Here is a 28000-nt window from a genome sequence, read left to right on the forward strand (position 1 = left end):
TCAAAATGAATATAAATATGATATATTAATGTTACTTTAAGGGAAACATTATATAACGCATAATTTCAATCATATTATCCAATGTTTACTTTTTTTTTTTTTACATTGGAGGCCGACTGACAGATTTGGGGACAATATAATAAGGTCAAAAAATAACATACGATTTTAAACCATGAATCCCGCATTAAAATTTAAATAAAAAGTGCACTTCATAGTTATAATCACGCACAAAATTGAAATCAAATGTATAATATAATTATTTAAACTTTGTCCTTTCGCAATAATAACAATAAAGAAAATCACATCAGCATCTACTTATCGCCGTCAGTATTTGTGTATTGACTATACACCTTCTGATATTCAATTTGTACATATAAATCAGTTTGTCATTAATTAGCAATACTTAAATGATAATACACATTTCGCTGAAACATGAACACTTATTTTTTTAACAATTATGCAAACATACGAAGTTGAACTTACTTTAAAAGCGCACGGTCTTGCGATCGGAATCTATTCCAATGGACAAGAATTAATTACCCATTTTCTTCATTTCTCGGGAAATAGAAAATACTAAAGTTATTTCTGGAACGATATGAATAATTTGATGCAGTGCATCCACGCGTATTTCTCTGAATTAGGTAGCAATCCATCAAACAAATGTAAACAACACAACGCTAAATCAATGTCCACTAGCAACAAGTGCACTTAATTTGGATACAACACAGATGATGTGTCGACTGCCCTTGCTAGGATCCTTGTACACCCTATACTTTGATATAAGTTGATGCTCACTCAGCAGATCTAAAGCATTTTCATTAGCACACTTGATTTCTGTCCTCGTGAAAGCACAAACAACACAGCCGCCATATTGATTCGATCGTTTTTCGCCGAGGAATGATGGGTTCCAAGTGATCGCTATGAGAACGAGCGATCGCGAGCTCAGAGTGATCGTTGCGTTTCAATTGAATACCAAAACAGCAAAATCAATCGCAACTGATGACGTATGACGGCTAACGATCACTAAATGTCTCAATTGAATGAGGCCTTAAATTTAGTCTCAGTTCAGGTGTGTGTAAAACATCTTTAAACAAAATAACTCTATCCCCAAATTTCATTTTAACAGTACCCTTCCCATGAATTGGAAAAGTTACCTCATCAACAGCTACTAGCATATTCTCATTCTTCACAGGAGAAAAAGTATTGTACAATTCACGATTTTTGCAAAAATGAGATGCAGCAGTATCGAAAATCCAATTATCATCATTTTCCTCCAAATTGTTAACATTAGCTTGACCTATAAAACGGGACTGAGCATGGGAATTATTACCTTTACACAACTTGGGTTTATTCTTAACTTAGGGGATGTTTTATACTAGATACAGTTGAGGAAACAGAAGAAGCAGGCGAGGGTGATCTGGAAAAATTACCTTTCATTATACAGTATTTTTTAATATGACTTGGACAGCCACATTTATAACACTTGAGCCCTTTGATCTGCTTAAATTTAGGTTCAAAGTGAGTACTTTGAACTTCTATAGTCTTATTGGAATTTTCCTTATCTATCTCCCTTAAATTAAGACATGTTTCCTCTGCTAGTATTTCCAGTTCAACATTTTTAAATATGAAATTTTCATCTGGCCACCTCAAAACATTCTGAACTACCTGATCATATTTTTCTGGAAGGAACCTAAGAAACTGAAAACATATGTATACATCTCTTACAGCCTGATTAATATCAGCCAATTGTTCAGTTAACCGTTTTAATCTAGAAGAAAAGAAGCTAATACTTTCATTTGGTTTAATTTTACAGTTTAAGAACTCTGAAAACAAGGACATATGTCTAGATCGATAATCTGGCTGGAAATATTTGGCAAGTGTATTCCATGCAACTACCGGATGATCAATTTCGCATATTAAGTGTCTATATTCAGGGCTTACATTCATATAAATCAAAGATAATGCCAAACGACTTCTATTTTGATAGTCGGCAACAATTTCTTTTGTAATACCCGTAACATCATTTAAATCAGGACATTTTTCAATACCTTTAACCAAAAGCCATGCATTTTTCTCATTTAGGACAAGCTTCATATGTTTAGACCATGTAAAATAATTACATGCATCAAGTTTAGCAATATTATGCATAACATTAACAGTAACCATATTTGAATTTCAACAAAAACTGCCCCCAGTCTCTTAAGTCCTAAATTAATTTTAAACTTCAAAAGTCTGCACTAAAGATAACTCAGGGGCTGGGCCCATAACCAAAAATGATGCAAAAGCAAAGTTTAAAGTTGTAAAAATAAACTTTTAACAAGAGTAGCAGTAGAAGCTCCCTAAGGTTATGTGCTGTGCAGACATTGAAGACAATAAAAGGTTTTAAACTTAACCAATTTATTAACAATATATAAAAAATAAAAACACAATGAATAAATTTAATCAATATCAGAAACTTAAAAATTATAATATAACCATTATCAAAAATTTCATATATTAAATAATATTTTACCTCATCTCCAAAATACTGGCATTCAATATGCGAAAAATATATCCTAAACAAAAATTATGCGGTTTTAATGAAATTAGCTACACTATCAATAAGTCCATGCTTAATGGTCAAGAAGGCACCTAAAAATTAAATCCTTGAGAGAATTTAAAACCAGCCTAACGCCGCTCACTGTAGTTAAACACGAGGAATCGCAGCTTAGAAAAACATTGCCGCTAACTTGTGTTAAATGCCGCCTTCGTGAAGAACATGGATGCCGCCCACGGCAGTCACTCACATCGTAGCTTCTTTTGAGAATCCAGGAAAGGTCATCCTGTAGACTGGAACCACGGAACTTATCCAGGAAAAGTCATCTTGTAGACTGGAACCACGGCACTTATCACTGGACTGCATGCATCACAAGACGTCTTCCAATAGGGGCTGGAAACTGCACACCAAGGAGCCAAGAAACAGGAACTAGAAGGGATGAGCCAGAGCGACGCAAGATACTTATACCAAAAGTAGACATGACGTCATCTCATGGCAACCAATCGGCTATCAGCACGACTCGTTTTTCCATCTTAATTAGGCTGAAACAGTCCCTTCTTAATAAAAACAGTGGCAGTGAAAAACGAAGTAGAAGTAACTACTATATCCCTTTAAAATAAGAACTAAACTAGATAAATATTTCAAGGAGGAGAGATGATGCAGAAAAAGGGGTTACAATAAGTCATATTTTCCAACAAACGCATTATGTGTTGACGCATGCGCAGAAAGTTTGTAGCTTTGAGGTCCGGATTAACGACTTTTGACTGTATAATATTATATAAAAGTATCATACTATATTTTTATATAAAAAGTATATCATCATTACTCAACAGTGGGAAAGGAAAAGTATACATTTTTTTAGTTCATTTCAGTTTTATAAGTTTAAAATTTGTACTTTAAAAATGATTTAATGAATTACTTTTGTCCTTTGAAGTTTTTTTTATGTATTGTGACAGTGAAGAGCAGTTAAGTTTTGTGTTGCTTAAAAAAATGACTAGTTCAAATGCAACATAAATATTCATCTAGGTAGCTGTAATGTCCATTTACACTGGTTCTTAAATTGCAACCTCTTAACATCATCATAGCAATTGGTTTATAGCTCTAAGTATAAGCTGTATCTAATTAATGATTGATTAAATTACTGGCTAATCAAGCTATTGAAGTTAATTGATGTACTAATGCATTAAAAAAATCAAATTCCAAGTATATTACATATTATGGATTACTTTGCTTTAAAATATTTCCTTGTAGCAAGTCATTCAAATATAGGTATTTCCATCAAGTTTAGGCAGTTATATTACAAAATTAACGTAAATGTTCAGTAGTAGTAGTAGTTTTTTTCTCGTGGATATAAACTAGCTGTAAAAAAGGTTTTTATATTGTTGTATGGTTTGGAATTAAACTGACTGAAGGCACCCAACTTCAGATTTTCGTTTTTTCCATATGCTAACAGTAATTAAACAAGAATACATTTTCAGTTGTTCATACATCTCTATTAGCCTAAGATACATAGGGATTTGTATGTTTCATGCTTAAAAAGAATCCCCCTCTCCGAACTACAGTTGTTATTAGCTAAGATTTTTATGTATTTGCTGACTTTTTTTATTCACTATATCATTAAGAATAAAAGTAGCCTCTTGTTTCTTGCAATTAGCACTATTGTTCACTGCCGACTCCCCCCCCTCCCGGGGAATACGGAGTTTGACATGCCAGCTGTAGATGCAATTATCCTTTTAAAAAAAATTCAGTAAGATTGCTGTCTTGTTCAATAAGTAGACTTCTTGTTATGTCAAAATTTCTGAAGTATTTTTAAGAGAAGCCCATTTGTTGTATCTGTTACGATCATTTTTATTATCTGATTGATCCTCTTTACCATGTGGCACCTAAGGCATAAGGATTAAACATGGTTTAGTTCCATCTGGTTCATCTTGATTCACTGTATCACAGATTTCAACCAAAGTGAACTCGCTCCCTGATTTGAGAGGCACATCCACAACATATACAGCCACACTATTAAAAACGGAGCTTTAGCGATGAGGGAATACTTTACCTTTATGTTGCTAGAAATCATGTTTTACTAAATATTTTCCAACTCTGGTTGGGGTTTTCATTGTGTTCCTTATTTTAAAACAATATTTACTATTTTGTCTGGCATTAAAATTTTTAAATTAAAGTATAATGAAAAATTTTTACAATGTAAATAAAATGTTAGAATATAAATTTTATGCAAAAGAATTTTCTTTAGCATATGCTTATGAAATGTTCTTCCGGTGTGCTACCCAGGTTTATGAAAAATTTTCTACTTGGTGCAACAGACATTTATCGGGGTAAATATGGTTTTTTTAAAAAAAAAAAAAAACAGTAACTGTCCCCTGGATTTTTTTAAGAGCAATCAGGCAATTCATTTTAAATAACATTTTCAAAAGTTGTTTTGTGCAAATTTTGGCATATTTTATTTATTTTTGACACCATTTGTAATCTAAATTACTATTTTAGTACAAATCAGCTGCAAATGATTTTTCATAAAGCTGTTTGTATGTTTTCAGTGATATAGATCTAGTTGTCATAGAAAAGAAGGAGATCTCCTTTCGAATGTTAGAAAAGGCACTTTTAGAAAACAATATAGCTGAAGCACATTCAATAAAGGTGCTAGATAAGGCTTCCGTAAGTTGTTTAATCTTTACAATTACTGTGCTTCTTGTTTTTCAGTATGTTCTTAATATTCAGTTTTTAATGTTTAAAATTTAGCTTCTGTATATCATATAAAAGATCTAAGCGATTAAAACGACCTTAATTCTTATATCTATACTATAAAGTCATCTAATGAATATTTGTGAATTCTTAGGTCCCTATCGTCAAATTAACTGATGCCAAAACTGACACAAAAATCGATATTAGTTTCAACATGAATAATGGAGTGAAAAGTGCAAACTTAATAAGAGTAAGTGTAGACTTAATAGCATTTCACTTATAATTAATTATTTCTAGAAATTCTTTAATTTTATTTATCCTTAATATTCATTTGGAATTTCAGGATTTCATGCACACTTATCCAGTTTTGCCAAAGCTTGTTTTGGTTCTGAAACAGTTCCTCTTACAAAGAGATCTAAATGAAGTTTTTATGGGAGGAATTAGTTCTTACAGTTTGATTCTTCTTACTATTAGCTTCTTGCAGGTAATCAGTTTAAATGTGAACTCTGCAAATAAATAAGTAGTAGTATACTTGATTGTGTAATTTTTTTAAATTTAGTGTTTTTAGATACTTATTTTTGTCAATACTCTGTGTTCATTTTTGGTATTTATCAAGTCTTTATATAATTTAAAATTTTGGTACTTGCAGAAGATCTCGTCAATCATAAGAGACGGCACCAAACAAAAAAAAACCATTTACTAAATATAAGAAAAAACATTCTATTCTTATTTTTCTTTCAAATTTATTATTATATTATTGTTTATTTAATTTTTCATTAAATATTTCCATTATTTTTTTTATTAAGGAGATATACTTTAAAAGCAATTATTTTTGCTAGGTTTTTCCCTTGGAACCACGTTCCCTTTCATATTGACACTCTTCTTCGCACAAGCCTTAACGTTGCAATGCCGTTGCTTCTCAGTTTTGAAAAATAAAGCCCCATATTGTTGCCATTAACACATTTTTTGAGGCTGCTAAGTTCCATAACTTTGGAAATATTCAACAGCATGCTCTTCTGTAGTAGGTTCAAAATTTTAATATTTTTTTCGAAGATGTGTGGTAGAGGGGGGAAAAAAAGGAGTCTTTACTCAAGAATAATAACTAACATGTGTAATCAAGGTTACACCAAACCCTGCGTATTTAAAGAAAACTTCCATTTTGGGCGAAAAATCGCGTAATTTAGCGTCTTTTCTTTAATAGCTCAAAATGGACGATGGGATTTTCCGTAAGTACCAAAATTTGTATACATTTTTTGCAAAAGCATGGTGTTATTACCATGCATCTTTCATGAGCATTCGCCAGTATGTATAAAATTGGTATTGTGCTTAGTAAAAGACAAACTGTAAATAATAATGGCTTTGCGTTATAAGGAAAACTCGCAGTAGGCCATTTGGTTTTAAGTGTTGTTGTTATGTTGCTTTATTTTATGCCCAGAGGTTAAAGGAATTAAATTTTTTTATTTGTGTAAATTATTCTGTTGGTTGATTGCAAGACATATACAGATATTCATTCCCTTTTCTATTTCCCTTTGTTTTTATAGAAGCTTAAAAATTTAGTTCTGTTTTCTGGTGCAGTGCTTAAACAAAGTTCCTGGGGGCAATGTTTGAACTGTATTCAGTACGAGTAGAATGTCAATCATATGCAATAAACCTTTAAAAAAACTGGTTTCCCAAGGTTTCTGAATTTCACCCTCCCTGGAACTTCTTCGTTTTGGGGGATATGTGAAAGTATTTGGTTTGGAAAGGTTTTTTAACTACCCACAAGACTAAACAGGTTTTCAAACTTCTTTTCTGTTGCTTTAGAAAGTAACCATTAATATATTGAAACTTGTTTGATAGGAGTTTTCATAATTCCTTTGAGATTATATATATAACTAAAAGAAGATGCATCATACGTTTATAAAATAAAAATTACTAATTAGCATTTATGGATTATTAATCATTCTGTGCTGTTAGTTTTTGAAATTATAAAAATTTCAAATCATGTAATTCTTTCTGAATTATCCTGTATACCACATGTCTGGGGTTCGATTCCCGGTCTGGGCAAGGTCGACTCAGCCTTTCATCCCTTGATTTCCATCCTTTGGATCGATAAAATGAGTACCAAGTTTGCTTGTGGACTAAACACTGGGGGTCCTGCGACAAGCCGACTATTTAATCAGCATATGCTCAAGCACCGCTTGCCCATGGTCAAGAAAGCAGATTTCGGGACACTGCAGGCATTGGCCCACTACGGCTGTTACGCTACTGAGTTTAGTTTTTTTTTTATCCTGTATTATCAAAAATCATAATTTAACATAATCCAATTAATGCTGTCCAGGACATTGTTTCCATTTTACTTGAAAACTTCTTAGCTAAAGTGAATTGTTTCTAAATGTCTTGTAGATATTGTTCAACCATTGGCTAAAGCTGCGGTTTATCGCAGTATCTATTTTTTGCCGTGAATTAAGTTGAACAAGGGTTTAAGTCTTCCTCGCATAAAATGTAAACACATTCAAATTTTCCTTAGAAAGTCTTCCATGAATACATAAGATATCCGTAGTGTTCTTCGAATCTTCTGACTAGCCCTTATGTGATTTGCCATAACAAAAATAAATTAGTAGTGAACATTTGTTGTTATTTTTGAACATTTAATTAGTTTTTCTCTTATGTTGGAAAATATTTTTAAGCTGTATGCTGATCAGTGACAAATCCCTTTAATGTTATTGCAGAACTGGGTTTGGCAGAGGAGTTTTTCATATGTTGCACATGTATGAAGCATCCAAATGCATATTAATCCTTCAGTCCTTCCCATGCTTAATTGCAGTTAGTTACTTAAGATTCATTATCCTTTGTATTCGATATAATGTCTGTTAACATCTGTACTTTTAAAAGTAAATTCACTTGTTTTATTTTTAGGTAGGTAATGCCTGCAAAGTTTGCACACAATTTATCATGATGGCATGTTTAAAGAAATCCAAAGTTTTGAATAAGTTATTTGACCTGGAAGTTCAAAATTGTAAATGAAATCTACAGGTTGCAAAAAAGAGCGTTAGTTATCTAGCTTGCAATAGAAAATGATGTATTTAGATACATATATTGAAATTATAAGTAGTTGAATATTGACAAAATATCTCTTTTAAATAATTTGGCTGCTGGCTTATTATATTAGAAATGTATCAATATTTAAGCAGAAGTATTGCTTGCATTATTTTTTTATATGGAACCATATGGTAATGTATTTAAAGCTGTTTAATAATTTTCATATTTAGAATAAAAACAAATTTGTCCATTATCTGTTTTCTTTATGACAAAAGTTGGTACTTTTCCATTTCACTGGCGCAAATCTCGCCAAGCAGACTTTGTTGGCGACAGAATACAGTATACACATAAAAAACTTTAGTTCTAAGAATTTTTTATTTTGAAGACATAAACATATTAATCTGATTTAAAATTTTGTAAAAAAGCAAATAAATAAAAACAATAAATTTGTAAAAAGGCATCAATTTAAGAATTTACTATGCTTTCAGTGTTCAACATCTTGATTCGTCGTTTCGTATCACGTGACCCAAAGTGATCTCATCTCACGTAAACTTACGCTACAAAAATATAATTCTCTCAGTAATTATCTACATTAACTTCAAGTTCAATCTTAATTTGGAATACAAGTTTAAATGAAGAATTATTTCAATTCATATGAATAGCTTACTCAGAAATTATGTAAAACCACAGTCTTTATTTCGCTAGTGCATTCTCATTAGAATTGGTGAATTTAACCCTTAATTTTGCCTTTCTTATATTTTTGCCTTCGGGTGAACTGTGTGATTGCATCCTAATTGACTTAATTGCCTCAAGTGATCGTAGGGTATAAAGTTTAACTATCTTTTGTAAAAATTCTATGTAATTGTATCGCCTTCGGGTGAGCGGTGTGATTACATCTTAATTGACTTAATTGCAGTACCATCTGTTGACGAATTTCTGTTGCCGAAATTCTAGAAACATAAGTTTAAATTTAAATTTTCATTGGAAGAGTTAGGCACTTAATAATCTAAAATGTGGAAATGTGTATTTATATTTGAAATAATTTTGATTTACTCGATATGAGTGTTGTCAAATTGAGCATCTATTTAATAATATCTTTGTTTGATGAAATTTAATAAATTACGAATGGCAACAGTGGAAATCCTCAAGGAGGCTCCTTCGAAATCCCCAAACGTGCAGGGTGGTCACATGACATCTAAACTACGTCTTCTAAGTGATGAAGTCACGCATTCAGGCACCTGGGTGAATACCCTATCCCAGGGTTCGGCAACCTTTCGAGTAGGAACAGTCAAAAAATACAATTTACAAAATTTCAAAGTTTTTAAAGAGCCACGAAATTTTTTATTGCCAACAATAAATAGTACTCGCATAAATAAAGTTTTTTGATTAAAAAAAAACTAATCTATTTATTCATAAGAAAAAAGTATCTTTTTATTCATATATAAATAGTGTTTTTCACAACAAATTAGAAGATATATATAGGGCATTATTAGATAATTATTATTTCGGTAAAAAATTAAAACAATTAAACATTTACTTACAACACTAACTTGTACTTCAATAACAAACAATTGAGCAAACAAATTCAATGGGAGTGATAAGTTTGCATGGTTATTCAAGTAGAAAATTTAAACTTTACTAAACAATGTAACTTGTACTTAACCCTCTGAGCGTTACGGGTTTAGCCCTGAAATTTCAATGTTCCTCAAAATGTCATGAATAAGTGATATTTTCTTGATTTTAATTAAAAAATGACTCTTTCATTTTTATACCTTGATTCCTTTTCTTCCAATATACATCCAAACTGAAATCAGATACGTTAAAAACTAGCCGAAATTTTCATGTATAAATGAATGTGAAAGGCAACCTTCTATACGGAATTTTCCGGCCTTAACATTTTAGCAAACAAATTCAATGGGAGCGTTGGCTTTCCATGGTTTTAGAAAGTTTGGATGAATTTGGCTCATAACTTATTGTTTTAAGTTTCTAACACGACTCTTAAATTTTTATTTCTTAGTTGGCTTCTTACTGTACTTTTAATTATATTCATGCAAGAGAATGCTTGTTCGCAGGAATATGTCGATCCGAAGATAGTCAGAACTCCAAATGCCAACTTCTTCACCTCACTGTAGCAATCTGGAAGACTATTCCATGTGTCGAATATAAGTGCCTCAACTTGCGGTATTTCTTTGAAAGCTGTCTTTTAAAGCTTGTTTTTGAAATCACAAAACAGTTCTTTATATGTACGTATAAAGCAATCTTTGACATACTCACCATCTGTGAATGTTTTGCCTTTTTCTGCAATTCCTAATGATACCGCAAAGCTTGCCAGATTAACATTACTTGTGGATTGCGCCCAGTTACTTAACATGGAACTTGATTGCTGTTTTTGTTTTTGGAGCTCGTCGACAGCTTTTTTTTTTTTTTTTCGCCGGCTGTATATTTACTGGCAAACTGAGTATGTTTTTTAGTGAAGTGTCTCTCTAAATTTGATTTCTTATTGTGTGTGAGTTTTTTGTGGCAAATGAGACAAGTCGGAAGGCTATCTGAGTTGCATATGAAAGCGAACGATTGCGTCCAATCCAGATTGAATTCTCTATGCTCTTCTTTAGTTCTTCTCTTTTTTTTCGATAAAATAAATAATAGTTGCGTATGGAACAAAAGAGCCGCAGGTTGCCGACTCCTGTCTTAGTTTATAAAATTTAACTGTCATTTGTAAAAATTCTATGTAATTGTATGCCAGTATTGAAAGAAACAATCAATCTGATAAGAAATGGCTGCGACTTGTTTTGAAAATGAAGCGTAAAAGTTTACCAGCGAAGATATTCCGTTTGGCATCAGTTGTACCATTATTGTCGACTTTTATCGTTTGCGCCGGCAAAACGGAAAAGTACCAAAAAGTTTTTTCTTATGCATTCTGGTACAAAAACTTACTTAACTTGATTTAGAAATAGTATCTATATTGATACTGGAGAATATAAATCATTAGTATGAATTTAAAGTTTCGTTAGACCATCTGTAATTAACTTTTCCTTGAACTTAGTTGATGTGAAAATATATTTATTTCGCTTTGCGTGTACAGGGTGTCCTTTCAAAACCACCAAACTCTGCACATATTCCTGACTTGGAATGTGCCACACATATCAAATCATGCATGTGGCACCGTGGAATGGCTGACCACACACGTCACAGCAGCAAAGGCAAGAAACTAAGTCACTTCCTGTAGTAACTGTCTTAATAGGCTAATTCAGATGGCCTCACAGGAAGAAATCCAGATGTGCCAGATCTGATGAAAACCAAACCTCCACATCCAATCCAGTGGTCTGGATATTCCATATCAATCAGTCACATACTGAAACACTGAAATAGGTTGAAACTGCAGTCAATGCAATGGATATGACATCATGTTTCTTTTGCGTTTATCTTAGATATTATAGGCACAGACCCTTTTTTTACTTCCTTGTACAAAGTAAAAAGGAAGTATTGTAATCGTGAAAAGTTTCAGGCAGCATATTTCAACGAAAATATCCATTTTGACCGCTATCGAATGAAATTTAACAATGTTTTTGCGTGATATCTGTACGTAAGGACAAAATAAAATACTCTTTTCCTTCAAAAAAATTATAAAACTGCTTTAAAATTAATTCTGAAGAGAATTTTTCGTAGCGTCTGTACGAATGTATGTACGTACGACGTATCGTGCATAACTCAAAAACGAGTAACCTCAGAACGTTGAAATTTTGTATATAGGTCTGCTATAACATGTAGATGTGCACCTTGTTTTTTGGTTGCAATCGGCCACACAAAACATATATAAATATATTTATATATATCTCCACTCTGTTACCCGTCTGTGATCTCAGTTTCTTTACTCTTATATGTTTGTAAATTGTACATTTTTGCTTTAAAAATGATTGAATTATGTTGTTTTTATCTTCTGGTTAAGGTTTTTATGCCTTTAATAAATCTGTGTGCAATATTTTTAGAATTGTCAACAATTTTAAAGTTGTTTAAGTGCCGCTAAGCCTTTTTTTTTAATGGCGGCCATTGATTGTTTACATTTGAAACAGCAGACTAGTTGATTTGTCGCCAATTTAGAGAAACTTAGCTTCGCAACAACAAAGATAACGCCTTCATTTATTATTGCCAATTAAATCATGCTTAATCCTTTCTGGAATGTTTTCCAGGAAATAAGTGTTTAAGATTTACTTCGTAATTTTTAATTTAGATGTTTTGAGTTTTTATGTATTTTTGCCTTCTTGAAAAGTGAGATCTGAATTAAATGAATGAGAAATACTCAATCGTCTGTGAAAAACTGTTTCTTTTTTGTTTTGTTTGCTTAATTTCTTTTATACATCGTTCTAGCTTTATTATTGTATTTGAATAGAACATGTGGCAATGATTAGATAATTCTATTCTTTAAATAATATAAATTTTGTGCATTCTGAGTTATAATATGAACAAAAATACTGTTAAGTGAATCTAGTGCCAGAGTGTCGCTATGGTAAACAAATACTAGAGTGAATTTTAAAGAATGCATTTATTCTATTGTGGTTTATGCGCTGTCGGCGAAGTAGATTTAATTAATTCAAACCAATAAGTTTAAATGAAATGCAAGAAAAAAATGCATTTAATTTAATATTCCATACAAGGAAGTCGTGGTGTACACATCAGATTTTTTTTTTTATGTATCCTAAGTGAGGAACTTGGCTGGGCAGAGTTTGGGCAGTCTTAATAGGACATGCTGTAGAAAATGTCAGACCGATATGTGGAAATGTTATAGATTAGTTTTTCAAGTGACATGAAACTAAAAGTTTGTGTGTTAAGTATTATAAGTGCTCATAATGGCTCCGTATGTCCTACTGAGAAAGGACCCTGTAGCGAGAAAAATGAATTTAATATTATTTTAAATTTATGTGAATAATTTCTTTTTAATGTATTTTGTTAGTGTTGTTTATTCATTTTGTTTGATGATTTTACTCATAATTAATTCGAAATTTATGGCCTGTCTGTTTGTATATAATACGAGGGCCATCCAGGAAGTAGATTACGTTTCCGTCTGTGTCCGCTAGGGGCGGGGCTAGCGCGGCTATCTTGGGGTCAGAGCGTTGCGCAGCTCAGTCTGCATCTACCCGTGCTAGTGAGAGGTTCGTGCTGTGCTCCGTTCAGATACTGTGACGGTTTGAAATGTCTGCGTTAATTGAAAATCCCGCGAGCTGCGAGGTGCGCTCAGTAATAAGGTTTCTGACTGCAAAAAACTGTAAACCGATAGAAATCTATCGGCAGCTTCGTGAAGTGTATGGGGACAACATTATCACTGAAGGTGGAGTGCGTCAGTGGGTCATAAGATTTCAAAATGGCCGAACCAATGTTCACGACGAAGATCGAAGTGGGAGACCCAGCATAGTGACCGCCGAACTTCTCGAAAAAGTCGATGCTAAAGTCCGTGAAAATCGAAATTTCACAATAACGGAACTTTCTTTGAGTTTTCCACAAATTTCGCGAAGTTTGTTGCACGAAATCATCAGCGAAAAGCTTGGTTACCACAAGTTTTGTGCAAGATGGATTCCAAAAATCTTGACAGAGGACCACAAAAATCAGCGAATGGCTGCAGCGTTGAACTTTTTGGACGCTTACCATAAGGATGGTGACTCTTTACTCGATCGCATCGTTACTGGTGACGAAACATGGGTGAAACATGTGAACTGTGAAACGAAATTGCAATCAATGCAGTGGGGGCACACAAGTTCTCCCCAAAAACCCAAGAAATGCATGCAAACAATGTCGGCAAGGAAGATGATGGCGACTGTTTTTTGGGACAGAAAAGGTGTAATTTTGGTGGACTTCCTGGAAAGAGGCACTACAATAAACTCTCAAAGGTATTGCCAAACTCTCCAAAAACTCAGAAGAGCAATTCAAAACAAGCGCAGAGGAATGTTGAGCTCTAAGATCTTGTTGATTCACGACAACGCCCGGCCCCACACGGCAAATGTCACTCGTAAAGTTCTTGAATCTTTTAAGTGGGAGTTGTTTCCTCATCCGCCGTACAGTCCCGACCTGGCACCGAGCGACTTCCACCTATTCCCAGCAATGAAGAAGTGGCTGGCTATGCAGCGTTTTGATGACGACGCACAGCTGCAAGAAGAGGTAACGAAGTGGTTGAAGGCGCAGGCGGCCGAATTTTTCGACGAAGGAATTTCCAAGCTCGTACATCGCTACGATAAATGCCTTAATTTGTATGGTGACTATGTAGAAAAGTAGTATTTGAGTGTGGCTTTCATCTGTATATAATAAAATTTGTTTCCTATACTTTGTTTATTTTTTTATTCCAAAACGTAATCTACTTTCTGGATAGCCCTCGTATTATAGACCTTTGACTTCCGAGTTAGCTGTGAAATTATTAATTAAGTAAAATTATAGATAAGAGCGGAAGTCCTCCTACCAAGCCTTGGCAATATATTGTGATTTCTTGCCAATTTGAAGGCATTTTAGAAGTTTCCGGAAAAGCACATTTTTCGAAGAACTAGGATTGATTTTTTTAAAGCTTTTACATGTGCTTACTCTGCCCATTAATTAGCCATATTAAATAGTGAGATGTGAGTGGCTGTGAGTGAGTTTAGATTTAGGCGCTAGATCAGTTTTATGCTGATGAGCATTCTTCTTGGAGATTACTGCTTTAGACTGCACTAAAATTGCTTGAATCTGCTTGTTCTTTGTTTAAAAAGAATTAACTACATGAGCACGGTATACATTTTTAAAAGATATTCTTCTTAAGCTCAAAGCTGGTTATATACTTTTATATTTTAAATCCTATTTTGCATGTGTGATCGTATGTATTTATTTTTCTTTTTTTCAGCACCTAAAAAACTTCTCCGAAAATAATCTTGGAAGTCTCTTAATAATGTTTTTTGAGCTTTATGGCCGTCACTTCAATTATCGCAACACTGGTATTAGCATAAAAAATGGTGGAGCTTATTTCATGAAAGATGAGTACTTGAATTCCATGACGGATGGTAACAGGCCATCAATACTTTGTATCGAAGATCCTCTCTTACCAGGTAAGAAGGGAGTTGGATTATTGAAAATTTTTTTCTAAACTCTTCCTGTGTAAACTTTTAAACAGACATGCTGCTAAGGATGCCATCTGTGATTTAACTTTTGGAGAATTTGTAGTGTTTCTTATCAATATGTATAGTATATTTGTCAGAAAGCAATAAAATTTCATATCAGAAAATAAATATTCAATTTGAAGAGCAGAAATAAGCAAATTTTTGAGAGCATATCATGATTACAATTTTAATTTTAATTCTGAGAAAATTTTCCACAAAACTTCACTTGGTAAATTGGGTTTCCTTTAATGACGTTTTTGAAAAAAATTATTACTTCTAATAATTACAATATAGTTGCTTTCAAGATTCCAGACTCGTAGTTTTTTTCACGTTTAGTTATCATTTTGCTCAAAAGATAAAACTAAGTTTGTTTTCCCTTTGCCTTCCTCATTGATATTTTTGTATGCTTGTTCCTTAGCTTTTTTTTTTTTTCTTTCTTTCTTATGTAGTACTTAATCAGATCATCCTTTTATTTGTAATCTCCTCCACTCTCAGGTTGCTGTTTTGCCTAAATTTAAATTTTGCATTGATATGTTTCTTTTACAGTTAGAGAGGAGTGTATGTGTTATTTTATTTGAAACATCTAAGTAGAAATGCAAATTTTTATTATATATTTTTAAACTGTTGTAGAACATATTTTATAATAGAATCATCAGGGATTAATTTATTATGTCTCTTTATCCTTTTAGTTATATTTTCCTGTGATCAGCGCAACTGATAAATATGTCTATAATTTTTGGAACTGACATGAATAGCTTTCATTACATTTAAATATGAAAAAAATTAATATTTTACTTTGGATATTATTCCTTATATAGTGGTCTGTTTTTCTGTGATTGACGAGAAATGTTTCATAAAAACGTTACGTGGATAGATAATATTTCGTTAATAATTCTTCCACAGAACTTTTTTTTAATTTAGAGCAAAAGCTTTGCAAAAATTGTATAACCTAGGAAACCATCAATGCTGATTTCATTCATTTTTCAACAAACATTAAAATGCAAATATTTATACAGCTGATCTGTGAGCACTCATCATACTTACATAAAGCATTTATATTCTTAACAACCTGTATAAAATTGATTGTTAAGCAATAAGATATCTTAACCCCTTCGAGCCGGGTAGCGAAAACGCGCGCTTATCGCGGAGGCCGGCAGTGTCTCTCCAGGGCCGGGGGCTTTTTTGCTACTAAGTCTAAATCCATGAAATTTCCGAAGTATCAATGCATTGTTTAATAATGCTCTATCAAGTATTTAAACGGCTTATATGCTTTATAGATATTTATATATATATACTTTAATTACCTTATTTCTTGTTTAAATGCATATTTTACACATTTTATTTTAATTACTCACCATTTTATGACTTTTAACATTATACATCTGAAAACTAAATATATTACTTAAAATTCTCTTTTCGTATGAAAAATTTTAAAACAGAGATCTACACACAGTCCTACGTTACATTCCTTGAACTCGTAATAACTCATTTGCCGTTTTGGAGGATTTTTCCAGGAATGTGAACAAACAAAGCATCGTTGTCTCATTTTCTTATCAGTCTCTTCTGAACAAAGTTTTGGAAAATGTCTTTCAGTTAATCTTTCAGAATCAATATCTGAAATATTTTGCATCATTTCTGCTATTTCATGCTCTGTTAAACATTTTCGACGCTTCGACATTGAAACGGTAAAAACAGAAAGAATTCCCGTCTAACAAGATGTAATTATTTTCTAAAAACTGAACTGTAAACCGAAATACTCAATGCTTTAGCGCATATAAAACTTCTACTTACAATAAACAACTACCACATGCGAATAAAAGTGCAATTTAAAGAGACGTCATAAATCACACCATTCGGAAATTTTTAGTTCCCCGTTTGTTTATATAATAAAAAACACGTGTATGTGAGTCATGCTTCTCTCATTTCGAGTAGGTCTAATGTACATGTATCTGAAATCATATGGACATACAGTGCCATCTTGTGGCAGAAATTATAGTTTGAAAAAGTTCCAAGGTACTGGCACAAATACGTGACAGTCGGTAGTAAACGCAACAATGCTTTGGCACGCCTGCATGTCGGCCGGTAGATAAGTGTGTTCGTTGCTGGCACGTATACGTGACAGTCGACGCGAAGGGGTTAACTGACAATAATATAAACTGTTGAGATCAAAAGCTGTAAAGGATTGAAAATTACTTAAATCATAAGATCAAATAACCCATGAAAACTGTGCGATAGACCATAAAAGGTGGTCTGTGTCGTTGCCAGCATTTCTGAAAATGTGATCCATGGGCACCTGGGTGTTCTTGAGTTAAGAGTCAAAAGCTCACAAGTAAATATTAAACAAAAATCTGATTTATTATGTAAATTCATAATGAAAATATAAAATTACTATCTAGTAAATGTTCAGAAGTTAAGCATATAATACACATGGTATGGTTTGATCATGAGCACAAACATGCACGCCATTCAGTCTGTTTTACTCATGAAATAGGGAAGATGGACATGAATTATATTTTTATATTATGTAATAATATTAATATTTCCCCTCCCTTGTTTATTTCCACAGCATTCAAAGAGCATGCTTAAGGAGGCAGAATACTTTTAAGTAATCTAAGCAAATATGCTGATCATTATTTGTAGTTAACTGTCTGATTACAGAATATTTAAATTCTTGCATATTTTTATTCAATATGCAGAAATACATATGTTTTCAAATTTGATTTTGCTATGTAATTTAATTGAAATTGAATTTAATTTACTCCATTTCTGCCTCTTTTCATAGGCTGTGAGATGGTAATGCTGAGCTTCCCATTTTCAGCTTTCATGTCACAGTTGTAAGGATCTTAAGTTTTACTAACATTTATTTTATTTTAAAACTTCCTTTATTTAAACTTATTTTCCACTTCCGGCCAGAATTAAATGCGTTAACTTGTTTATGCAAATTGTACTTGCTAACACTCAAGTATTTAAGTTGTGGCTTTTTGCACGGAGTTAGAGAGGGGAAGTGAGCCACCTGGCCACTGCATTTCTGTACGAGTTTTCAATCAGTTGCTTCTTGCCTTTAAGGCCAGAAGTTTAATCCTCTTCGATATTTAAATCGTACTGTAGCTTCGGCAGTTTGCGTACTACATACGTAAATTTTTAAAAAAGGCCAGTCTTAGTGTTAGGCATTTGTAAACTAATTCAAAGTTAGCTTTTAGTTAGAAGTTTTATATTTTTACATTCAGACCTCAAGTGGTTGGTCTTTGTATCCCGAAGTACGAGAACACCTGTAATCTTATAGAGAGTAAAGGGTTCCGTACACCCTTCCTGTTGGTGTTGTCCATTCCACACATTTGAACATAGCTTGAGTAAGCTCCCTGTTCCTATTCAGGACATGTAATATTTCGAAAGCAGATCAAAAGCCATACAAGTCCTGACACAGTTTATAATTACATTATGCAGCAGTTTCTTAGCAACACTAGGTATTGCCTTGTTTTTATCAGCTGAATTCCTTTTAACCTATCAATAAAAATAAACTATTCTCTAACAGTTATGTAAAAGATTACAAAATTGGCACACAGCATGTAAAATCAATTACAATCTGTAAAGATCCCAGTGAAATGAGGAGGAATTTTGTCTACAAAAAGAATACTTCCACTAAAAATATAAAGCTCCATTATTTTTAGTGGCCTTATTTTTAAAAGTATGAGTTCATAAATTTTAAGAAAGATTTAAACATTCTAGGCTTCTGTGCTGGCAAAACAATACAGATCTTAGCATTTCTGTGAATGTGAAACAAAAACATTAAAGACAGCTGATGATAAGAGAACTTTGCTTCTTGACTGTAAAGTCAGTTAGTAAAGAAAGGACTCTCTTGTAAGTCCTCACCCCGCGGCACATAATTAACACCTTTAGTGGACAAATCTAAGTGTTTTGGCAGAATGCCAGCCAAAATTGTGTCCACAATGGTTGCACTATATGAAAGAGGCCATTTAATTGTGTTTTAAAACTTTAAAAATATTATTTTGAAAGCTTTAATATTTGTAATTGTAATGTTATGCATAAATACAAATAAGTACCCAACACTAATTTTCTAGAGCCTGCTGTATTTCTTTCCATAATAGGCTTTATTACCTGTGTTTTAAATAAATGCAGAAACTTTTTGTAAGTAAAATGATTAAGAATTATATTTCAGAATTCTAAAAATAAACTTTTGTGATTAGTATGCAAAATGTGCTCAGCTTTCTGTTTTACTGTTCCATACATTTGCATGTCAGTTAATCCTGAAGTTTGTGGCTGATATTTTCATTGTGATCTTTCAAAAGTATGTTGCATGCTATTAACATTTTTATTATAAAAATATGTATGTATTTTCAAATATATCTATGTGATTAAAGTTTTATGCTTATTATGTCTATGATTATTGTAATTGTTTACAAGTTTTATACTTAGTTATAAAAGTAGTTTCAACCAAACAATCTCTGACATACACTACCTTCCAAAAGTTAAGGAATAGCATATTTTTGTGTCTAATTTAAGAATAAAGCAACATAGAAACAAGAAACTAGGAGGACATGTTCAGTAAACATTTTTTAATGAATGCATCATAGAATGTATCTAAAGTCAAACACAAACGTGAATTACAACAACAAAATAATTGCACTCTTGACAGAGAAATCCAGTCTTGGAGAAACAGTGCATCACACTTTTTTGAGGACAAATGTGTTGGTAACATTACAAAAATGGTTTCTTATAAGGAATGTGTCCACTCCTACTGCAGTACATTGGCAGCAGCAATATTCCATGCTGTCAGTGAGTGAAGTGGGAAGCAATGACCAGACACAAGAGTAATCCTTGTTCAAGCTCATTTAACAACTGTTGAGGAGGACTTCAAGCAGCAACATGTCTCTCAAGGTAGTCTCATAGATGCTCTATCCGATTCAGGTCTGGGGCTTGAGATCCACCTCCGTACTGTGACCCTCAAGATATTCTTTAGTAACCTGAGAAATCCAGGACCAGTAGCAGTGGCATATGGGCAGGCATAGTGATCAAGGATCCTATTTTTGATTATTTCACACCGGTCAAAGTTCCTCCATGGAACACATTCAGTCAGTGACCCCTGAGAGAGCTCCCAACACAAACCATTGTACCACCACCTCTGTAACTGTGTCTTTCCATAATGTGGGATTGGCTGTGTCTGGTGCATTATTTCCTCCAGATCAGCTAATGACCTGAATCACTCTCCAATGTGAACCTGGACTCGCCTGTGAAGAGAACAGATGCCTGATGCCTATTGTTGGCTGGTCTGGAAGACGTGTTCTTTTACCCAATATAAATAGGCACTTCTGTGTCCTTGGGTCAAGGGGACACAAAAAAAAACTGGTCGTCTTGCATACAGGCTTGTATTGTGCAGATGCTTGCAGACTATAGTAGCTCAGATTCTTTTTCCTATTGCCACTAAATGATCTGCCGTGCACTGAGGCACAGTAATGTTGCTCCTCTTTCGGGCTGAAAGAGCTAAATAATGGACTTCCGCAGGTGTCTTCACTCATGGCTTGTCTGGAACATGTCTGATACAGAATGAGACACTGAATCCTCGGATTCAGAGTGATTCAATAGTTGATGGACCACACTACGAAAGACATTGAGACATCTAGCAGCATCCCCATTTCCGTCCATCCAATCACCCGCCACATCAATGAATTGGGCGAACGACTTCTGGGCATTGATAGACTCTCCTGAATATTGTCAATGAAATTGTTAATAACATTTGAACACTCGTGAACAAAACTCAATTTTGCATTTTTTCTCGAACACCTATATGCATATATTTCTATAAAATAAAAGTGATAGCTATTGTTTTTGCATATATTTTCTTAAACTTCATTATTATCTTGCATATGAACTGAATTTCAATGTTAATGATATTATTGTTAGGGTGAGCTTTAAAAAACATGCTGTTACTTAAACTTTTGGAAGGCAGTGTATTTATTGCGAATTTTCTCTAAATATTTTGCAGCCTAACCATATTTAGTGCAGTTTTTTTAATTTAGGAAAAGTCTCAAATAACTAGAATATTTTAGGATTTTAGAAACTTTTTTAAAAAACAAGATTAAATAAATGAGACTTATAAAATCATAAGAATACTGTTTGGAACCCTGCTTTACAACATCTAAAATGTGAATAAAATAATATGCAGACTTCAGATGTTGATTACCCCTTCTCCCAACACTATACTCCCCCCTTTTATATATATAATTTGTCTATAAAGCTGGGCACTTCTCATAGAAAGAGAAGTAGAAATATAATGAGAGATTGCAAAGCATGTAAGCCCACCAGCGGCCGAGCAGTAAAGTCGCTGAACGCTGGTCTGCGGGCTGGCTGCATCGGTGTTTTCGTGGTTTTCCCCATGTGTAATGTGTACAAGCCAGTTTCCCTTAGAAAGTCCTCCCCTAGTGTGCTTTGCCATAATGAAATACACCAATCCAAAGCATGTAATGTGTTGGTCAGTTGTAAGAATTACTGTCACCGGTATATTTAACACCAAACACTTTTGACTAACAGAAACTAGCCAAACAGTGTGATTTAGCTCCAATAATCAATGAGCATAACAACATGCTGTAGTCACTAAATCTCCATCTTGTTTTATGTTAATTCTCAATAAATGTGTTTCATATTTGTAAAGAACAATCTAAGTTAAGTACTGCTTATCTGCTTTCCTGTCGTGTTTTGAAAAAAAGTAGTAAAATTTGAGATTCGCCTTCAATAGAGCAGCATACAGTAGGGTGTTTTCAAAATTATGGGATCTTAGCAGCAAGAAAAGGTTATGTTAATCTGCATGATAGTAAACATGGACCATGCTGTGAAAATTTATGACAGGCGATTTACATTTATGTGGTATATCTGCAATTTGTATTTTTTCATTATCTAACTAATTAAAGAGTAATCTGTATCTTCAAACGCCTGTGGAAATAAATGACTAGCACAAGTTTAATTAGATCTCTGTTAAATCCCATGGTTAATGAGATTTCGTAAAAAAAAATTGGGTAAGATGTATTACTTTCTTATGAATAGGTTGGTTTTTATGCCTAAAATATAGTCTCCTCTCCCAAAATGGCACATAATTTAAATGTGCAGTTCTCATATTTAAGTTGATAAAAAATAAGCTGATTGTTTGTATAATTTTAGACGAGAAATTCTTTTCTCCCATTTAGTTGGCTTTTCTGTCATGAACTGCATTTTTAATATGCTCTACTATCCGGCATTCAGCACTTCCTGAGCTTTCTGAATAGTTGAGTTTTTAGTGTTGGTGTAATAACAGTTTAAAATATTTTATTTCAGGAAATGACATTGGAAGAAGTTCCTATGGAGCACTGAATGTAAAAACAGCTTTCGAATATGCGTACAAAGTACTTAGTGAGGCTGTCCGTCCAAGCAACAGTTGTGTTATTCGTGAGCATAGGTAAATTTGTGATTTTTAAAATTAGAAGTAAGTTTGATAATCATGAAAAATGGATTTTTTCCCTAATTTATTACTGCAGCTACTGTACTAATTTATTTTTTGATTAGCAGATCCCTTTTTAGGATCAAGTCCTTTAGAAGAGCATCTTAGATATGTTCTCTGTCTTACAAGTTAATAATATTTAAGAATACTATTATAATGGCTGGAAAAATCTCTAGATAGTAAAGGGATGTAAAGTAAGAAAACTAAGTTGGACGATGTTCGTGAATGAAATTTTAAAAAATTTAATTTAAAAAATTTAAATTTGTTTTTATAGTCAAAAGTTAACCATGCATAAAAGTTCTTTTAAAGTTCAATAAATCAAACCCGTCTGTATTACAGCAAATACTTTACATTATTGCTAAGAGCATTATTAAGGTTGTTTATAAATTTGGTTCCTGCAAATTAATCATTACATGCAATTCAAACCTATTTATTGCCTTTTATTTGAAATTCTATTACTCTTTATAAAAGACAACTAAAATTTAATTTTACCATTTTACGGCTATAAGTACATGGTAGGTCTAAATTAAGATAACATAAAAAAATATTTGATATGCCAAATTAATAAGAATAAGAAGAATAAATAAGAATGAGTATGAACATTCACTGTAAAGTGATACCAGCTACCAATCGACTATCTGTCCGTATTGTACAAAAAGTTTTGAGAAGCTTCGAGCGAATTCCATTATAATAAAAGAGTTTCTTGAATGTTGGTTTTAAGGAATGGTGTTTGTGAGAGTTAATAATGTATTGATAATATATTTGTTAAAAATCAGATCTCGTGGGCATTCAGTTACATAACATTAACTGAACAAAAAATGGGAGCAACTTATATAGAGCAGATTTCCTCTGTATTGAAATTCAGCTGGAATTTTCCTTCCATTTGTATCCAGTGTATCGCATATGAAAAAGCGCAAGCTGTTTGTGGTATGCTGTTGAGTCATACAAGCTTATGGGCCACAGGGCAGTGCTGCTAGCTCTGCTAGAAGCATTCCTGGAACTTGGATGAACTGGACTCACTGATACAGATGCCAGTAGCTGTAGCAATAGTCTCATCTAACAGCCAGAAATGTCTACCTTGCAGTTATTGTTTCACATAACCAGAAAGGGAAACAAATTAGAAGAGAGATCTGGGAAATATCAGAATATGACTGTTGGTCTTTGTTTGGTCAGATAGTATAAGAAAAAAAATTATTCTGACTGTCATTACTTTATAAAGTAACTAGTTAATTTTTCCTTTGCAATTTCACCAGTAAATATAAATGATTTTTAGGAACAGTGAATGAGGTTTTTTTATTTTTTGCACTGTTGTGACTGATATGCAGTATTCTGAATGCTTGTTATCTTTATCAGTTTCCGTGTCCATGGGGAGCTGGTACTACCTGAAAGTAGTGGCACAACTTGCACGAGGTAACCAAAAAGTTCATGATCATCAGGAACAAACAGGCAAACAGTGTATGGCACTCAGTGTTTTGTCTGAAGCAATTTCCTTCAACATCCAGCATCCTTTACCAATGTTTCTGCAACTATGCAGTGCCCTGACAATAAAACTGAGAGTTTGAGTATGAGAATAGTAAATGGCACTAGTGTCTCACCCAAATCATAAATTGGTATCCCTGGTTGCCCTTGCCACATGTGGTCTTGTATTTTTGTCTAGGGACATGCAGTTAACCAGTGCTCCCTCTTGCTGTAGTGCATGTTGTACTCATTGCAAGAAAATGTCTGCAGTGATATTATGGCCTTGTAGCTCATAATGTGCCACTTGGCAACAAGCCATCAGACAGAACATGATCTTGCTTGGGATTCTTATTTTGAACCTGCTTTTCATCGTTTGTGAGCACTCTCTCAAATATGGGTGTGTTATTCTGTTGAGACAGCAGCGACAAACAGGCTGTCATTCATTGATCCTTGTTGGTTACTGACAGTGTGTGAGGTATCCACTTGCTCAGTTTATACAACTTCCCTCTATGTGGTGCAAGTGAAGTCTGTTTCTTTGGAAGCCTGGAAATGAAGTTCACCGTACTTTAGACTGCCGTCCTGTTTTGTGACTACCTTCTGGGACTCGGCATCCAACACCTGTGGTTCCTCACTGCAAAATTCATCACACCTGCTCATATCTCTTTACCTGAAATTCTGAAGCCAGTGCTGGTCAGTGCATTCACTCGCAGCGTCCTCCATAACCTCTTCACACCCGAAGTTAAAATATTTAATTTAAAAATAATTCGTGAAGTTTATATGCTTGCTTTCTGTCTATAGATGGGAAAAAAGATTTTTTTTGGTACATGTATATTTGGGGACCAAAAAATTTAGGTACACATATGTGTACCTTGGGATTCAAATAAGTAAATAATCTCATATTTTAACACTTATAAATTTTAATTTTTAAAGCAGCCATTAGATTAAAATGCGAAATAAAATATGAACACAATATAATTTAACAATAACATCCTGATGTATGATTGTTTTATTAATTTTAAGTAACTTTAACTAATATTTTATCTTTATCATTACATTATTTTTATGAAAATTTTCCAAATAATTTTTTTTTAAACACACATAAATACGTTTTACATTTGATACAGAATATTCTTGTTCTTGATGTGTACCCTGAAATTCTATGCTTAGATGAATTGCAGAAAAATTTGTTTTTTTATTCAGTTTCCCATGAAATACGTGAATTTATATATTGGTGCATTTAGAAATTTGCCATATTGGTTATGAGCAATCTATTAATTCATTTTGTGTTCAAGTAAACTGTAATTTAACCCTTCTCTTTTGTTACGAGGCGTATTCGGAAACTAAGTACCGTTTTGAAAAAAAAAATAGTAAAACAATTTTTTCGAATCCAATTTTATTTTTACATAAAAATACATGTCTTAAACTATTTTTCAACATAGTTTCCTCCAATGATCAAACACTTGTCATAGCAGGTGACCAGTTTTTGTATACCATCGTCAAAGAAACTTCCCGCCAGTTTCGATAACCACGACTCCACAGCATTTTTCGTGTCATCGTCAGATCCAAAGCGCTTACCACCAAGCTCGCACTTCATGTGAAGGAACAAGTGATAGTCGGACGGCGCCAAATTTTTCGTGTCATCGTCAGATCCAAAGCGCTTGCCACCAAACTCGCACTTCATGTGAAGGAACAAGTGATAGTCGGACGGCGCCAAGTCCGGGCTGTACGGCGGGGGATCGAACTGCTCCCAATGAAACTGTCAAATTAACGATTGAGTGACACCAGCAGTATGGGGCCGAGCATTGTCATGGAGCAACACAATTCCTTTACTGAGCATTCCTCTTCGTTTGTTTTGAATGGTACGCCTTAGTTTTGTTAAAGTCTCACAATATCATGCCGCATTAATGGTTTCACCTCTGGGAAGAAATTCAGTAAGCAAAACGCCTTTTCTATCCCAGAAGACAGTGCACATGATTTTTTGTGATGACATTGTCATTTTGAACTTTTGTTTTTTCGGAGAATGAGTGTGTCTCCACTCCATCGTTTGTTGTTTCGATTCTAAACCCAAGTTTCATCACCTGTCACAATTTGGTTTAAAAAGTTTTCTCGCTCATCACTGTACTGCGTGAGAAATGTCAGGGCACTACCAAGCCGCTTTGTTTTGTGAACATCAGTGAGCATTTTTGGAACCCATCGGGAACACAGTTTGCGATAATTCAAGCTCTGAAAGAGTTGTCATTGTGAAGCGTCTGTTCTCATGAATTGCTTCATCAACTTTCCTTACCAAATAATCGGTGACAAATGAAGGCTGACCACTCGGAGCCTCGGCGTGGACATTTGTTCTACCTGCATTAAACATTCTTACCCACTTTCTCACCATTCCATCACTTATCGTGTATTCACCGTAAACTTCTGTCACTTGATGATAAATTTCGGCCGGTTTAACATTCCTCGCGTTCAAAAATTTAATCACGGCACAAATCTCACAGTCAGCGGGAGAACTAATTGTCTTAAACATTTTGAATGTGCGCAGCAAACTGAAAACACAACATAGAGCAACCAAAATGGCGACAATTGAAAGTCAGTGAACAAGAAAGACTAGTGCGCATGCGCGGGACGCCTACCACAGCGCTAGAATGAAACAGTACTTAGTTTCCGAATACGCTACGTACTTTTAAGAACTCGGCAAATAGTTGCTATATATTTCTTCAGTATTCTAGCTTACAGGGAACTCTTGTTTTAGCTAGGGTATTACACTTTTACTACAGAAGTATTTAGCAGTAGCAGAACTTAAGAATACAAGATTTTGATCTCCTCCTCTGTGTGTGTAGCAAAGGCAACAAATAAAAATTCTTTTGAAAATTATTCATGCTCAAAGATATTTCATATCCTTTATTGCGTAATAAAATTTTTAAACAAACTTAATATCATTTGAAGGGGCCATCTTGCCTCTTATCATCAAACACCTTTTTTTAACCCAAAATATATTTTTATGTAAATATAGGGTTTAGAGTAAGCACTATTTCAAAAGTCCGATTGTGGTTTGTCGAGGCATGATTTCTAATCGTTACACTAGTCTTCAGCAAGTTTCTGGTTTTCTTAGTTTAGAAACTGTACATAAATTAGGCTGGTTGGTTATTTAAATGTGGCAAAGCACATGGAGACCATCTCCCTAAAGGAAGGAAATCCTTAATGGAGCATTTTTCTGAGGAAAAGTGGTTCATATTCACATTGCACTTGGGGAAAAATCATGAAAATTGATTTAGTTTCCAAAACATACCATCAGCAGTCTTTTAACTGCTTGTCTGCTAGGGGCCCATTCAAATCAAGAGCCAGGTTATTAGATTAGTAAAGTATATTATTTTAATTAACCAGTTATAATTTAAGTCTTTACTAGAACTTCTTTCCGTGTTCCTCGCCAGAATGCAAATTAAGCTGCCTTTTTTTTTTTTTTTTTTTTTTAATCTTTAGTTGAGAGAGCTGGCAGTCGTGTTCTCCTGTTAACTTTCAGCCAGCTCTGTTTAAAATTTATTTGTTCTGGCTTTAGCATTCTTTCTAGCGGATGCTTTAAATGCATTGCAGTGAAATATATGAGCTAGCTTATTTTATTTAATGTGTATTCTTAGACTATGTTATTGAGGTTTGAATTGTCTGTTCTGTTGATTTAAAATATCCAGAAGTTGTGGAAATTTTGCCTAT

At 33.6% G+C, this 28000-nt stretch overlaps 1 protein-coding gene across 1 annotated transcript in view; it reads left to right on the forward strand.

Annotated features, from left to right (window-relative positions):
• LOC118199401 (terminal nucleotidyltransferase 4B-like) overlaps positions 1–28000 on the forward strand; it is a 106016-nt gene that overhangs the window by 66255 nt on the left and 11761 nt on the right. Inside the window, exons 4-8 of the mRNA XM_085809589.1 lie at positions 5083–5200; positions 5382–5477; positions 5571–5711; positions 15105–15306; positions 22681–22801. Coding sequence (XP_085665715.1) covers positions 5083–5200; positions 5382–5477; positions 5571–5711; positions 15105–15306; positions 22681–22801 — 678 coding nt within the window. The remainder of the gene's footprint in view (positions 1–5082; positions 5201–5381; positions 5478–5570; positions 5712–15104; positions 15307–22680; positions 22802–28000) is intronic.

Source organism: Stegodyphus dumicola, chromosome X2 (genome assembly GCF_044657685.1).
Source record: "Stegodyphus dumicola isolate Sdum_Otavi_A_Nest chromosome X2, ASM4465768v1".
NCBI classification, from domain to species: Eukaryota; Metazoa; Arthropoda; class Arachnida; order Araneae; family Eresidae; genus Stegodyphus; species Stegodyphus dumicola.